Below are 17,059 nucleotides of genomic sequence, written 5' to 3'. Positions count from 1 at the left end.
TCATCATCACAACAACCCAGTGGTATTTGTGACTATGAAAAATACAGATGCGATCTTTACTTTGAACCATGGAAATTGTTGAGATGGGGTGGCTTGAATGCCTCTACAGTACAGATAGTCATACCATAAGTGCAATGACAAAAGGTGGATATCTGTAGAGAGGCCAGACTAACATGTGGGTCCTGAGCAAGGGCAGCAGCCTTTATGGTAATCGCAGGGCAATAATCTGGATGATTGATCTGGCCTTGTAACGTAAGCCCCTATGGCCTTGCTGTGCAGTCAGCTGAAAGCAAGAGGAAATTACAGCTGTTATTCTTTCCTGGAGGCATGCAGCTCTAGTGTGTGGTTAAATGATGGTGGCATCCTCTTGGGTAAAAATCTTCCAGAGGTAAAATAGTCCCCCATTTGGATCTCTGGGAGGAGACCACTAAGAAGGATGCTGTCATCAGGGGAAACAAAACTGGCATTCTACAGGTCAGAGCATGGACTGTTAAATCCCTTAATTGGATAGATAGGTTAGACAATGCAAAAAGAGAAATGAATATGCTGAAGAACAGAACATCCAGTCAAAGTACAAGATGATAAATAAGTCAAATAGGGGTAATGCAGGAGTAGATCTAATAATGGATAAGAAGAAATAAATGCGGATAAGCATCTATTAACAGCATAGTGAGTGCATAATCACAGCCAACACCCACCACCATAGTGCAAGTTAAGACGCCAACTATCACTGCAGATAAGAGATTGAAGATATATGTTGTAACAAAAGAAATCTATTTGTACCGGAAATAAAAAACTGTCATGAGGGACTGGGATTCAATTTCTAGAAAAGGAAGAGAAAGGGGGGGAATAAGAAAATGAACTGTTGGAAAGGAATGAAACAGGAAGTCACCTCACAAAAATTTCTATAGAGCATAATTTAATCAGTACTAGCATTTGGTTTAAGAATCATGCAGGAAGGCGGTGTACATGGAAGAGACCTGGTATTATCGGAATGTTTCAAATTATATATATAAATTATATATTATATACTGAATATAATAGAGGGAAACATTCCACATGGGAAAAATATATCTAAAAACAAAAATGATGAGACTTACCAAACAAATGCGCTGGCAGGTCGATAGACACACAAAAAAACACAAACATACACACAAAATTCAAGCTTTCGCAACAAACAGTTGCTTCATCAGGAAAGAGGGAAGGAGAGGGAAAGACGAAAGGATGTGGGTTTTAAGGGAGAGGGTAAGGAGTCATTCCAATCCCGGGAGTGGAAAGACTTACCTTAGGGGGAAAAAAGGACAGATATACCTGTAAGGTAAGTCTTTCCGCTCCCGGGATTGGAATGACTCCTTACCCTCTCCCTTAAAACCCACATCCTTTCGTCTTTCCCTCTCCTTCCCTCTTTCCTGATGAAGCAACTGTTTGTTGCGAAAGCTTGAATTTTGTGTGTATATTTGTGTTTGTTTGTGTGTCTATCGACCTGCCAGCGCTTTTGTTTGGTAAGTCTCATCATCTTTGTTTTTAGATATATATTATATACTGGTAGAAAGAGATTTCAAAACACGATTTTACTCGTTATCAACTGCAAATTAAAACTGAAGAAACTGCAAAAAGGTAAGAAATTAAGGGGATGGGATGTGCATAAATTGAAAGAACCAGAAAATTGTTGAGAGTTTCAGAGAAAGCATAAAGCAACGTTGAACTGAAACAGGGGAAAGGAATACATTAGTATACAAATTGGTAGCTTCCAGAGCTGATAAAGCTAAGAGCAGAGATCAAATAGGTTGAGAGATAAGGCCTACTAGAAACCCTTTGAGAACACAAGAGATACTGAATTTAATTGAAAAGAGTAAATATAAAAGTGCAGCAAATGAAGCAGACATCTAAAAAATTAGATTGACAAAGTGCAGAACAGTTAAGCATGCATGGTTAGAAAGACAAATGTGAGGCTTTAAAAGTGTTCATAGCTAGGAGGAAAGATCAATGCTGCCTAAAGGAAAATTAGACACACTTAGGATTCCAACCAGTAGACATCAACATGGAAGCAGATGAGCTGATGTGGGCCTCACACAGAGAAACGCAGCAATTCATCGCAGACAATGCACAAAAAAAAAAAAATTATGGACAGAACTGCTGACCCAGATGTAAACTTGTTAGCAGAAACAGGCCAGGTCTGTCCGTTCTTACGGTGATTTCAACTATCCCGAAGTGGCATTTGCCTCACCCCATACTCTGTTTCTGTCTGCTAGTGTATTGTCATTTCCATTGGTCCTGTTTTGTGTTAGTCGGCACACTTGGCTCTACACAGTGTTCAGCCACTCTGCTCCCCATACATTGATTCGCATGTCAAGCTGCATTCCCCCTCCCTAGTTTTGTTGTCAAGCCATGGTCAGTTAGTATAGTTACATTTGTGCGAACAGTGACGGTTTCACAGTGTTTTCACGTCCTGCACAGATACCATAGAGGCAATGTAGGATATTCTTATGTGTGTGTCACTTTTCTTTTTTTCGTAGTGTTGATCTGTGGCCATCATGAACCTGGCATTTTTGCATTGTGGCAGAACACTTTGGGTCTCCAAGAGCAGCAACAAAAGCTGCAGCAGGAGCAAATGCAGTTACTGCTCTAACAGAATCCAGACTTGCTCTACTCTAACACTGTGCTTGTGGTGAGCCAAGTGCCTGCAGAGAAGCCTTCTCCCCGACATTGTTCTCCATCTTTGACAAGCCTGTGGGAATATGGGAGAATCACCTGTGGCAGTTGTTGCATTGCCAGGTATGGCACATCATTAATGCAGCTGATAAGACTGCCTTGCCTATTGTCCAGCAGTGTGGTATTGTATGAAATAGTGCAAAATTTGAAGCCTACCACTGAGTCTGAGGAACGTAACTTTGAGAAACTCAGGGAGTCGTTCATGCAATATTTTTGACATCAAACCCATGTGTTGGTGGCACACTTGCAGTTTAACCTGCACAAGCACCCAAGGAAGTCACATGCTGCCGTGATTGACAACCTACAAGGTATCTTGCACATGGGTCACTTTGCCCCCCAGTGTTCTACCGCATGTGGACTCAATCAGAGATGTGACCTAAGTCAGCAGTCCAAACTAGCCCTCAGTGCTCAGTGGGGTTCGTCAGGTGACTGTGCCTTCCATTGAGGTGCCGTGTGGTGATGCCTTTGACATTCTAAGTGCGGCGAAAAACTGTGCTCCCGCTTGTGCATGCAGTGAGCCCAGCAGATACAAGTTAAGACGAAGAGTCACGGTCACCCTCAATGGTTTTTGGCTCTTTGTGTTGCTCTCCTCCCACATCTCTTCTACTCAATGGACAAGTTGACAGTCTTTCCCAATTGTCATGTGGTCCATTTTAGATGTTATTCCCCATATTTAGACATCATCTGTGGGATATCACTGAAAATAGCCATTTTGCATCAGTTTGTGGATGCCCTAGTGTTCTACCTGGACTGAAATGCTGTCTCCAGTGCCCCACAAGCATCACCTCAGCGTATTTTGCTAACACTAGTCTTGGATGGGTGATCAATTGAGTTTCAGGTGGATACAGGAGCAACAGTTAGCCTCAGTAACTTCGATACATACAGGTTCTTGGGCAGCCATGCATTGCAACGGCCATTACGCCAAGTTGTGTCTTGTAGTAAACAAGAAATTCCTTTGAGGGGGGCAATTCTTCATCTCAGCAAATTATAAAAATGTGGAATAATGACTGATGTTATTAGTGGTTAATTCGCCATTGGCACAAAGCATTTTTGGCTTCCAGACAGTGGACAAAATGCATTTAGTGTCTGAGTCAGCATCCGTTTCAAGATCTGCACTTTTTACTACGGTTGTACGACCAGCTGTTCGAGAATACCATTGGTTTGGCAGTAAATTCGAAGGCACAAATCTCCCGTAAGTCATCAGCAATACCTAAATTATGTCACCACCACTACATTCCATTTGCCAAAGGCAGTAAGGTCAAGGCTGAGTTGTGTTTTCAGGACCTCAGGTTGGTAGTGATGTAGTATCCCCGCCAGCAGACATCAATATGGAAGCAGATGAGCTGGCGTCTCGCAGCAGCCTAGTATGGCAATTGTCATGGACAGTGTGTGCATGAAGCATTGAAGGGCAGAACCATTGACCCAGGTGTCAACCAAGAAGTGGTGATAGGCCAGGCCTGTAAGTTCTTAAGCTGATTTCAACTACTTTGGGCCTGACCTTCCCCCTGCACCGTGCTCTGTTACCAGTCATTTGCACTGGTCACGTTGTGTGTATGTCTAAGCAGCTTTTGGACACACTGCTCCTCCGTAGATTGAAGTTTTGTTCCCCCTTCCAGGGTTCAGCTCCACAGCTTTATTGTTGAGCCCCCATAAGCTAGTATAGTCACATTTGCGTTAACATTGAGAGTTTCATGGCGTTGTCGTGCTTGTGCACATACATGACAGACCTTCCAATGAAAGAGAAGCAACTCCATGAATATCAAGAGCTCAGATGACAAACCAGTACTAAATAAAGAAGGCAAGGCTGAATGGTGGATGGAATACATAGAAAGACAGTAAAGGGAAGTGACATAAGATGCAGATGAGATGGAAGATATGAGATGGAAGATATGCTATGGCAAGAAGAATTTGATAGAGCACTGAAAGACCTGAGTTGAACAAGGTCCCATGATAGATGACATTCACTCACAATTATTGAGATCCTTGGGAGAGCCATTTGTAATTCATTATTTTGAACTTTAAAATCCATCTTTATGTGTCTGTATGTAATGTCATTCATTATAGGATTCTTTTGTTAATAAAAAATTATTTTTTGGAACATAATTTGAACAAAAGAAATCACTAAGTTTAGGGGTTAAATACCCATATGCTTAGTTCTTATTCTGCGAGGGATTCCATTTCTGGCGACACGCATGTGTTTTGAATTTGATTTCAGATACTTGCAAGAAATGGTAAGTCTTATTTATTACAGCTTCATGGGGGCAATAAAACTGACAGCGAACTAATGACTGTTTCAGCAATGGCTCTTTGAAGAATGTCTGTTGTACTATTTTAAATGAGCATTGTTGGCATCTAAAAAATTTTCTCTAATAACTATTGATGAATAAAAGGTGATTTTTCATATTTTTTTTAATAATGTATATTTAAAAATAACTTTACAATTCTTATAAAACATCTATATATATATTTTTATTTTTATTTTTTTTTTACTGTGACCAGCTGCAGCATTGAGGGCGTATCATAGTATTAATTATTATAGGCATAAACATACCTAAAATAATAAAGACAACAACTTTAACTTTTTAGTTACTGAAAGTTATTGCTCTGATCTGTAAACACTACTAAAAATACATTTGCATCAATTTACATAAAAGGTATGCAAGTCAGTCTTAACAGATCTGAATTCAATATGTAATAATATACTACAACAGCACTTTGTCGTTGTCAAAGTCTCTCACAAGAATCGTATTTACAAATAAATATACACCAAGAATCATACTGCGACCTTCACACACACACACGCACACACACACACACACACACACACACACACACAAAATCACTACACATGAATATCAGTCATGCCCACAGCCTATCAAATTACAGTGTAATACTTTTACAGACATTTAATTGATAAAAAATATAAAAATTTCAAGTTCTGGTTGATATTTTATGTCACTGATTCAGTAAAGCTCTTGTTGCCATAAGGAGCATTTTCATACTGCGAGTAATTTTGTTGTTTGGGTTTTTCGTAATATACGCTGAAAGCTGTCGCTGAAGGGCAGTAATCACTGTTGGCAAGTGTTCTCTGGTTAAGGCATTATTTGTCTCCAAGTTCATGACAGCTTCTTCCAAGTACCTGAAAATACAGTAACCCTTTTTAAGTCTGTTAACCTTAATATTGGTTATTAACAAAGATATCTTATGTCAGTTCATAAAATAATTTCAAGTCTCATAGCGTGAAACACTTAAAGTATCATTAGCTCAGCATTTCAGTTGAACCCTGGTGCAAAGCACAATATATGAGCTGTATATTATCTGACATCACTGGGGAGGCCTGCCACCTGCAGCTGTGTGAATGAAGTGCAATGTTTCCACTTAAGGCGTGTCAGTGATGTGTGTTTGATAATTATTTCTTTATGAGGCTATGAGGATGTTGCTGACATGCAAGTATGTATTTACAGTCAAACACAGGGGTAGTCAACCTGTTTTAACTACTTCCCTTTTGTATCTCTGTTAGGATGTTTTGCTACTAACTGCCCATCGGTTCCACAGTAACGGTGACTCATAAAGTAGGGCTGTAACTTTACTTTATAAAACTTATAAAGCAGAGTTGCAGCAAGTTAAGGCAAATAATAATAATAATAATTATTATTATTATTATTATTATTAACCAAATATTTTGTCAAAATTTTATGAAAACCTTATAAAAATATCTTCCAGCCCCCAACTGCCTACAGTCCAGCACAAAAGCTGGAAAGCGCACTAGTAGATGGTGGGGACCAGGTTGGTTACAACTGGTCTAACACAAAGGGCAGCACTGTTCATTAGAATTTACAGAAGAAGGGAACATGAAGGGCAGAAGAACTTACATTTTCTTAGCAACCACCACCTCAGTTGCTCTGTGTATGCATAAAGAAAGCAGAAATATTGTATCGGATAATACGATTAAAGTATTTCAGAAAATCCTGCACGGTAACACTTTTGCAATTGAGGATGCTTCTAAAGGCAGCACGACTCAATATTCCTGGAGGGGTCTTCCGACGCCTTGTTGAGTCAATGCCATGTTGAGCTGCTGCACTATGCCAGGTAAAATGAGGTCTGACACAATATTAGGAGGTACCCCACAACTTTTGGCACCTCTGTGCGTATTCCATTCAACACCTCCACTATATAGTGAGTGGTTATCCTTACTCAGTGCTCCAAGACATTTTTTGAAAGACTGCAACATTTGATTTAATGAACACTACTCGAATATGAAATAGTGACTAAAGTAGTAAGAACAATATTACTGCAATTAATAATATTTAATTACAGTTGTAAACTTACTTATGTTTGATCTCTGTGTCATTTTCCATATCAGCTGAAAGCTGCTGTATAAGAGACAACAAAACATGTTGCTGTAGAGGACATGGTGTCTGACTAAAGATTTGTTGGGGATTGACACGTTCACAAACAAAAACTACTAGACTCAAATCAGATGCCGAAAGTGCCTGAAAAGAAAAGAACCACATAAGCATAACAATAATTACAAGGTAATTCCCACTTAATTGTGTATGTAAACACAAATTCACTTTTATTATTACACTATGTTAAGTGTCTCGCAATAAATTGAAATACATTCTCAGTAGTTAAGCTATACATAAAATGTATGTCTTACAAGGGGAGGCGACAACATTCGGATGACAGATTTACTTCAGGCTTTGTACACTTTAAGTAATCCATTAGGACAACAATGTGCAAGTAGTAAGATGTACTTACAAGAGAAGCTTTACACATTGACTATGTACCACTGTGTTGTGACTCGGAGCAAAAGCTGTCAGTGGTTATCCTTCAAGCCCCATAATCGAAGCATTGCTGGATCCAGGCCTGCTCCGTTTTTCTATAACACTTTTTTTTTCCCAACACTGATCATGTTATTTCACACATAATAACATTTGAAAGGTATAATAATAATAATAAAGGACACTTATTTGCACGAACTTTGCAGATACCACGTGGCATGTCCTTTTGCCAGTCTCATTACTAGTGTTTTTGTCTCCAACAGAATGTGTCCAGCTTTTGCCTTCTTTTCAGTCTGCTCATTATCCTCATCATCAGAAAAATCTTTAGCTTCATGGAATAGACTTTCACCTAATTTGTTAGAATGAATAAGGTGCTCATTAGTAATAAATATCTTTTGCCCTAACATTTTGATGATAGGCTGATAAAAGTTTTTCCCAATCGCCACTGCTTCTGCAGAAATCTTCAGCGATAATTCTCTGTCAATAAGGTCTGCTTTTTGAAGAAGACTATCACAGTGCACAAATGCATCTTTTAACTGACATTTGCCACTGCATTAGGTTATGACTTTCACCATCCTCAGTAGTCGAAGAACCAGGAGTCACCTCCATTTTTGAAGTAACAATGTAAATTTAGTGATGTTTAAAAAATTCGCACATACACTATTTGTTCTTGCCATGTTAGCAAGGTGTCACCACTACGAAAGTTGAAGAATGGGAGGGTCTCTATGTCTGCAGGTCCAGGTGCAATGCCGTTCTGGATACCTTACCCAATTGCAGGTATAAGAGATTTTGAAAAGCACAACAGCTATAAGTTTTCAGGAAAACTTTATGCATCTGGCCATTTACTTGTTGATTATTGTAAACAGAATATTTGTTACAATAATTAAAATTAGTAAACAGCCAAATACCTTTGGAAATTGAATAAAAGTTCAAGCAAATACCTGTGTTTCATTCTAACGTCATATATATGAACAAGATGACCATTGTGGGAGGGAGGGAAGAAGGAAGGAAGGGAGGAGGAGGAGGAGGAGGAGGAGGGGAAAAGATAAGCAGGACTCGAACCAGAAATCCACGGATTACAGAATCATCATAGCCACCCCTTGTTAGTCAAAGTGAAACGTTCCCAAAACCCAGTCACTTGTGTTGTAACCAAACTAACAACAAAGGGACAACTGAAGGAGTTAAACAAAAGCACACAGTTACAACAATAACAGAGTGAGAAGTTACAAAATGCAGCCATCACAAATTTTTCAATACATTCTTCATCTATAGGCAACAGTACTGAGAGAAAAATGTCAGAGTAAGATTAATCAGTGGTGTAATATATACTTTATAAAATCATCTTAATAGTCAGGCTCAATGCAGGTGGCAACATGTTCACGTAAACACCACTCACAAACTAGGCCTCAGACCTGTACTGAATGCTGCCTACAAAGTAGTATAAGGAGTGATCTAGTGTCCCATGGGACATGTGATCAGCCTTACTCTGCTGAGTTGACCCCATTCCATACCTCTTTCCTCAGGAAAAATATCTAAGGAGAGGATTGGCACTCAAACCCAGATCCTTCAGTACCAAAGGTAGCGACAGCAACTATTATGCTATAGAGGCAGTGGCAATATGTCTGCATAGCAAATGAAATGCATTCAGCATAAACTAATGTTTAGTTTGTGACTGATATGGTTATGACAAAAAGTTAATTTTCATTACACAGTCACTGGCATTCAATCACATACAGGGTGTATACGTGGACAAGGAAAAAAAATTCCCAGATTTTTCCCGGATAAAAATTCACTTTCTCCCAGATGAAAACACACTTTTCGTGTTATTATGTGACAGTATATTTTCCCCTCAGAACTGTAAAAAATATCAATCCTTTGAATGGTTATGTTTTTATACAAAGCGTAGAATTTCCAGACACTTTAGAAAACGAAACTCAGGGAAGAAAACCCTTTTTGGAAAGATTTTTGTTGTGCAGCAACATGTACGCTGTATATTTTCATATTACAAAAGTATAAATTTGAATTCCACGGAACACCACATGTTACTTTCCAAACCATGTAATCGAGATTGCGATGCGCTTTTGTAAGCCACTCATAGCTCATGTCACGTGATCCAGCCAGCCCATGACAGCGGATATTCAGACCGCAGGACACGCGATGTAGTCAGCTAATAGCAACATCATTGTTAAGTAGCACGGATACACAAACAGGAAAAGTTAATGTTTTAAATTAATATACATAGTGTTGCTACAAGAAAAGCAAAGCTTTCACATATAATGTTGATATTTTTTGCGCGTGTTACACTAAAAGGTATATCAAACAAACATACCAGTAAAAATTTTAGACGAGTCCAGTGACTTGTCCTCAGAGTTTTCCACAAATAAATTAGCTACCGCACAGGAGAGAGAGCTTCCGTAGCACTACATCAATTTGCTCATAATGACTACATCCACAAATATAATAGCTACTGCACAGGAGAGAGAGCTTCCATAGCACTACATCAATTTGTTCATAATGACGACATGAATGTCTGATCTTTTGGGCTGGAAATGCTTCTAAATGGCGCGTCATCAAACGCTCTGTGATTCAAGAAATTCATCGTACAAATTTACTTTGAAAGTAACGCTTTTAAAACCACCATCCACAATATTTTCCCGCGACCCGTTAGAAATAGGTTCATTTCCGTAGTCGTCAGAGAGCACCAGATAACTGGTGCCACTGCGCTTTGGCAGCTGCTACGACGCAGGAAGCCTGTATGTTCGTACGCGTAAAACATTAAAAGATCTTACATTACGCCATAAAAGAAGAGAGACGTCAGAGGATACTCCAAGAGCATCGGAATTTCGTGAGCCATACTAAAATGGGACATTTAAAGCGCATACTTAAAGAGCACATTCGTATATCTAGATTCCCAATTATGTAGGCCTCGACCGGATATTAAGCTTTTCAGTGTGGGTTTCGGGATGTAAATTTTCTTTGAGTACCAGTAGTGTATTAATTCATTTTTGATTCTTTATTGTGACATAATGCCATACGTGCTAGAAGATGAAAATGTGCACCTGAAATGCAGTGAACAGTCGAAATTTGCCAATAGTGAGAAACCAAACATTTCGTTTCAAATACATTGACTGCCTCAGCGTAAAAAGTTAATAAAAGTGTAAATTTCTGTAGCAAACCGACAAAACTAAATTCATTGTTCTACAAGGTGATTAATGCATGACTGCCCGAAAAGTGGAAATATAATAAAATCTGAAACTAATAACGTGTATTAGCCTTCTGTGATTACGTGAGTCTATTTTAATTCACTTGATAGCTCCTGGCCACAGAAATCCATTTTGTTTTCATTTGAAGTGAGAGCAGTAAACTAAGAGGAAACAGCAGAATTACCAAATGTAAACACGGGTCACATGGAGACTACACACTTGCCCAATATAACTCAGACTGCTCTACGCCTCTACGATATTTCCGAACCGGGGCAATACTAAGATAGTAGCCCCCCCCCCCCCCCCCCCCCCAAGCGTTTGAGATACAACGTCAAAAATTTAAATGTGTTGATTTTGTAGCGCACATCTTTCTGAAGAGTCTGATACATAAAACATATATGTTTGAGGAAATGTAAGACATGTTATTTGGTCTTAAGTGTGCCAGAGTGGAGTGCCACCCCTCTTCATACAGCATACTTCTATCGCACATTACTGTATTTCGCTCCGTGGAATTGAAACGTGTATATTTTGTACTGGATGCCATCAAACTATATTCAGAACAGGGGAAATTAAAATGTCCTGTGGTGCCTCTCCTGCTCCCAGTCGCCCAGTTTGACATCCTCCTCCCCCCCCCCCCCCCCTCTCTTTCAAAAAAAACCCTCGCAATTAATACTGGATGGGATTATTTGTAACCGGGAGAACAAGAACTCTTCAGAAAATTTGCACTCTTTATTGCCTTTCTGTTTTGGGTGACAAAGTTAAATATAGGATACATAAAACCAGTAAAGACAGCAGATAAGCAAGACAGTACACATTCTTTCAATCCTTAGCTCCTAGCATTGTTTTCTCTCTAATCTTGCTACAGCTTTACGTGGTGTGCTTTCCTTTTTGCGAAAGAATCTGTTACCTCATCAAAGTTAGTCAAACATTTTGCTACATGAAAAATCGAAATATCGTTGTCTAATACTGCGTAAGGTGTTAATACAAATAGCACCAAAGACTGGTGTGGTTTCTCGGTCTGATTACGTCTATTTTGTCACTGTCTGCCAGATAAAACAAAATAGGCCTTTCTAACACTGCAGAAATTGTAACACACCAAATAAAGGAGACTGTTTTGGCACATATGGTCATTTTTATAACACGACAGAATACAATTCACCAAGAGCAACATACAATGCCTATTAGGCCTACTACAAGCAAATAGCTTAATGTTAGGAAATAGCTTAATGTTAGGAAATAGTTTCACATTTCATTCATACGCTCCAGTTGCTCGATCATGAGATAGAAAAGTAGTAGTACAAGATTTTTATATAAATTTGGAATCTTCATGTTCTTCCCTAATTGGTGTGATGTCCCCGTTTCTTCTTCTTCCTCGTTCTAACAAACAATCTTTTCATGACTAATTCTGAACTATTCCTGCCTTTGTCACAATTTATTCACCGCTTAACTTCACTAACCCTACCAGAATTACCAGTTTAGTTATCCCTGATTATTCTCCGGTTAGGTGTTATGTTCGTACAAACCACTTTCCGTGCTACTTCCAGAATAGAAGTTAAGCGGCTGCTAGACGGGGACTGTACAACTGGCCCTTACTAGCGTAGCGGTCTGGCCAAAACTTTTCTGACAAAATTTCATTTTCTTGGGTACACTGAGAAGATAATAAGTAATCTATCTTGCCTGTTATTCCTGTCAGTCGTTTATTTCCATTCTGGTAGTATGAAACAATGGATAACAATGCTGATCATTTGCAAATACAGTCAACCCCATAATCATACAGCGGTTCAGCATTACTCCGAGCAGCTCGTATAACCCAGTCCCATTTTGCCTGCAGGAAAGTTTATTTCTAGTTGCGACGGGGATTCCCCTGACAGACATCACATACACTATGCACGCATTCAAAAATTAACTCATGATTCATTCAGAAATCAATTTACAGAGTGTGTTCAAAAACCAACAGGGATGGGTTTCAAAATTATGAGTAATCAATAGACCAACGTGCGCTGGTTGCTAGGAGCTTTGTGAAACAAGGTTTTTTTCCCCCGTCAAGAATATGAATCTGTCCTGCCAATGAAACACAACCTTTGGCTTGCCTTCCCCACAATATTATCTATGTGGTCTTTCCAACTGAAGTTGTTCGTAATTTTAACACCCGGGTACTTAGTTGAATTGACAGCTTTGAGAATTGTACTATTCATCGAGTAATCGAATTCAAACGGATTTCTTTTGGAACTCATGTGGATCACCTCACACTTTTCGTTATTTAGCGTCAACTGCCACCTGCCACACCATACAGCAATCTTTTCTAAATCGCTTTGCAACTGATACTGGTCTTCGGATGACCTTACTAGACGGTAAAGTTTACTGTGGTACTATACAGGGTGATTCAAAAAGAAAACTTTAAAAATGTGTATTTAATGAAAGAAACATAATATAACTTTCTGTTATACATCATTACAAAGAGTATTTAAAAAGGTTTTTTTTTCACTCAAAAACAAGTTCAGAGATGTTCAATATGGCCCCCTCCAGACACTCGAGCAATATCAACCCGATACTCCAACTCATTCCACACTCTCTGTAGCATATCAGGCGTAACAGTTTGGATAGCTGCTGTTATTTCTCGTTTCAAATCATCAATGGTGGCTGGGAGAGGTGGCCGAAACACCATATCCTTAACATACCCCCATAAGAAAAAATCGCAGGGGGTAAGATCAGGGCTTCTTGGAGGCCAGTGATGAAGTGCTCTGTCACGGGCTGCCTGGCGGGGAACAGCCAATTCTCTAACATCTCCAGATACTGTAGTCCAGTTACAGTAGCACCTTCGAAGAAAAAGGGACCAAAAACTTTATTGGCTGAAATGGCAACGTTTAATACACCACCTATCAGGAGGTTTAACACCATACTTCGTTCGAAATGCACGCTGAACAACTGTCGTCAATTCCCTTCTGCCGTATTCAATAACACAAAAAGCTTTCTGTTGAGCGGTCGCAATCTTAGCATCAACTGACGCTGACGCCTAGTCAACAGCGCCTCAAGCGAACAAATGTACAACTAAATGAAACTTTATAGCTCCCTTAATCCACCGACAGATAGTGCTTAGCTCTGCCTTTTGTCGTTGCAGAGTTTTAAATTCCTAAAGTTGTGGTATTCTTTTTGAATCACCCTGTATTATAAGAAATGTCTCACATGACCATTGATACCCAAAATGTAAAAACGAACTCTGCTGGGCAGGTATTAGAGTAGGACTGGGTCATAGTGAGAAAAGGATGCATCTAAGCGGAAGTCAAGCGTATCAAAATTTGAAGCACTTTGTATCTTTTACATCTCTGATCTTGCTGTGTTCTTTACCTGAAAAGTCCTATAGTTTTCTTTCATCTTTATTTGTTTTATTTTTCTGCTTCTTTTCTTTGTGATTTTTTTCTGTTGTTCCACTTGTACTAAATAAAAGCTAATTTAGGCAGGACTGAAATTTATGTAATCTGTTGACTGAAAGGGGTACTCAGTACAAGGAGGAGATTGAGTCAATAAATAAATCATGGATATGATGGAGCACCTAGCAAAATATTAAAGTATTGTGCTGCATATGTTAGCCCTGTACTTAGCCATATTTGTAGTTTTTCCTTTAGGAATGGACAGTTTCCTGAACGATTAAAGTACTCAGTAGTAAAGCCGCTTTATAAAAAGGGAGATAGGGATAATGTAGACAATTTAAGAACTATTTCAGTGTTTGGTAAAGTTATTGTAAAGGCTGTGTATGTAAGGATAATTGATAATTTCATATCACATAATTTGCTATCAAATATACAGTTTGGCTTTAGAAGCCATTTAACAACTGAAAATGCTATATTCTCTTTTCTCTATGATGTACTGGCTGGGTTAAACAAAAGGTTTCGAATGCTAGGCATGTTTTTTGATTTAACTTAAGTGTTATAAAACCCAACATCTCAATTTCACAGAAATTGCATTTAATTAGTGAAACTGAACAGTTCAAATTCCACTGTCGTGGAAAGCCCACATTCAGGATCTTGTTCAAAGACTTAATGCTGCCATTTTTACTATCCAAATGGTATCCGAAGAAAGTCATCATTTGACACGATAATTAGTCTACTTTGCTGATTTTAATTCGCTTATATCATATGGCATTATATTTTGGGGTAACTCTTCCCCTTCTAATTGGCTCAGAAATGGGCAGTTCAGACAATAATTGGTGTAAGTTCGCGAATTACTTTTATGTTGTAATTTCATATACTGTCATTCCATGACCTTGGGAGATTTGCTCCTAAATTTGGTCCTATGGAACTTGCTGTGTAAATCAATAAAATAAAAGTTTTTAATGTCAGAAGGACCATAGTACTTATTATTTTTTACTTTTCTATGCCTGTCACTGATTCAATGTAACACTACTTTTTCTTATGTTTAGTTTAGTTTTTGGCAACTTCAAACTATCCTCTGCATTTCAAGATTTACAGAACAGATGACACACATGAAGTTCTTTTGGCATCACATTCTAATTTAGCTTGATACAACTGTTAAAATGTTTGTGATAGATACCTGTTGGAAGGCAGGATTTATTTGTCCTTGAGCAATTAATTGCATCAGCTGAGCCTTCTGCACCTGACTATCTAGTAAGTGTGGAGCAGGAGTAACAGCTCTTGAACGAACAGCATTTAATACTCTGTCCTCAATAACAGACTGCTGGGCATGAAATTCTTTTGTTATGTTTTCTTTCACAACTACACTAACAGCCTTTGTCAAGTTATCCTGGAAACTGAGAGAGATTTAATTAACAAAGATGCATTGATCATAATTGGTTTATTATTGCTAAGGGAAATGTGTAATCCGAGCCAAAATATATTGCTTAAATTGAACCAGAAATGTGTATACTGGCACTTCATTTTACAGCTAACATTTTCATACACATAAATAATCAGTTTTAAATTGGAGATGATGTTCTGGCTCACTGATCAGCTGCTAGGCAGTGAGCAACTGAGTTACATGTACTGTGCAGACTTACCAGTTTAACTGAAGTAATTAGGACCTTCCAAGACTACTGGGTAACTGTTGATCTCACAGACAAAGGACTCCGTTGATCTCACAGACAAAGGACTCCATACAAATACACTATATGTTGTGTCTGACTATGATTTATACAATTTTGAGGTTGACACAGGAAGTACTACAGAATAAGTTTTACAGTTAAAAGTACAAATGCCAGCTAAGATAAAATATATTTATTCCTTGTGTGTGTGTGTGTGTGTGTGTGTGTGTGTGTGTGTGTGTGTGTGTGTGTGTGTTACAGTCATTTTAAAATGTGTGAGGAGAAAAACGTGCGCTACCATCCACATTGTGCGTCATAACACAATGTAACACTGCTGGTGAACAATTACATCATAAATAATTCCAGTTCAAAGGCTCACAACAGGGCCTTACTGGAGATAGAGCCAGTCTGTTTAGAGCTGTTATAAACTCTAAATTAAACAACTGGTAATGAAAACTGCATCCGTTTATAAAAATGTTTAGCCACAAACTACGTAGAGTGCACTTCAAACATCAGTTTAAGAAGTCATAGATTACTGTAGCGATAAAAATATTAAAAGTGTAGGAAAAGAGAGATTGCTACTTACCGTAAAGAAGACATATCAAGTTGCAGACAGGTCTGCACAATTAAAAGACACTCACATATAGTTTTCACACACGCGCGCGCGCGCACACACACACACACACACACACACAAAGCAAGCACACCTCGCACACATTCACAACTGATAACTCCAGCATCTCTGGCCAGAATGCCTATATGTGAATGTCTTAATTGTGCCTGTCTGCAACTTGATGTGTCTTCTTTATAGTAAGTAGCAATCTGTCTTTTCCTACATTGTTGATATTCCTACCTGAGGTTTCCATTGTTTGAGATAAAAATACTATGTAGGAGGAGGAAGGCATTACATATCAATCAAAAATTCAATTGGTTCCTACAAACAAAGGTAGGATTATATAACAAACTAGTATCAAATTATAAATAAAGTAACTGAAAACCCAGGAAAATATTTACTTGCTTGTCAAAAATTGTAATTTAGGCAAGAAAATCAAATTTATGTGGAACATAAGAAGGAGCAAGACTGGTGTATTTACACCAGGGCCTAGGATATTGTCCTTAGTCTTAATAATGAAACTGATGATAAACAGGATAATGCAAATATCTATACAAATCACTTCGTGGGTACCACTATGCAGATAGAAAGTAGGTCATCTTTTGGTGAGACAAAGGATGTCTTGAAGCATTAAGTTCTCATTGCTTGTGACAAAATTACAGCTGCCAGCAGCCAGAACTCTGGAGAACCACGATTTCATTTAAAACACACA

At 38.6% G+C, this 17,059-nt stretch overlaps 1 protein-coding gene across 2 annotated transcripts in view; it reads right to left on the bottom strand.

Moving 5' to 3' along the window:
* Positions 1-5,167: 5,167 nt before the first annotated feature.
* LOC126161813 (enhancer of mRNA-decapping protein 4) overlaps positions 5,168-17,059 on the bottom strand; it is a 143,331-nt gene continuing 131,439 nt past the window's right edge. The window contains exons 18-20 of one of the 2 annotated variants that reach the window (XM_049917914.1): positions 15,248-15,464; positions 7,042-7,205; positions 5,168-5,851 (exon numbers count right to left, since the gene is read on the bottom strand). In XM_049917914.1, coding sequence (XP_049773871.1) covers positions 5,668-5,851; positions 7,042-7,205; positions 15,248-15,464 — 565 coding nt within the window. In that variant the 3' untranslated portion in view covers positions 5,168-5,667. The remainder of the gene's footprint in view (positions 5,852-7,041; positions 7,206-15,247; positions 15,465-17,059) is intronic. The other variant, XM_049917913.1, reaches the window with a different exon arrangement.

This window comes from Schistocerca cancellata, chromosome 2 (genome assembly GCF_023864275.1).
Source record: "Schistocerca cancellata isolate TAMUIC-IGC-003103 chromosome 2, iqSchCanc2.1, whole genome shotgun sequence".
NCBI lineage: Eukaryota > Metazoa > Arthropoda > Insecta > Orthoptera > Acrididae > Schistocerca > Schistocerca cancellata.
This window is presented reverse-complemented; position numbering and strand designations above follow the sequence as displayed.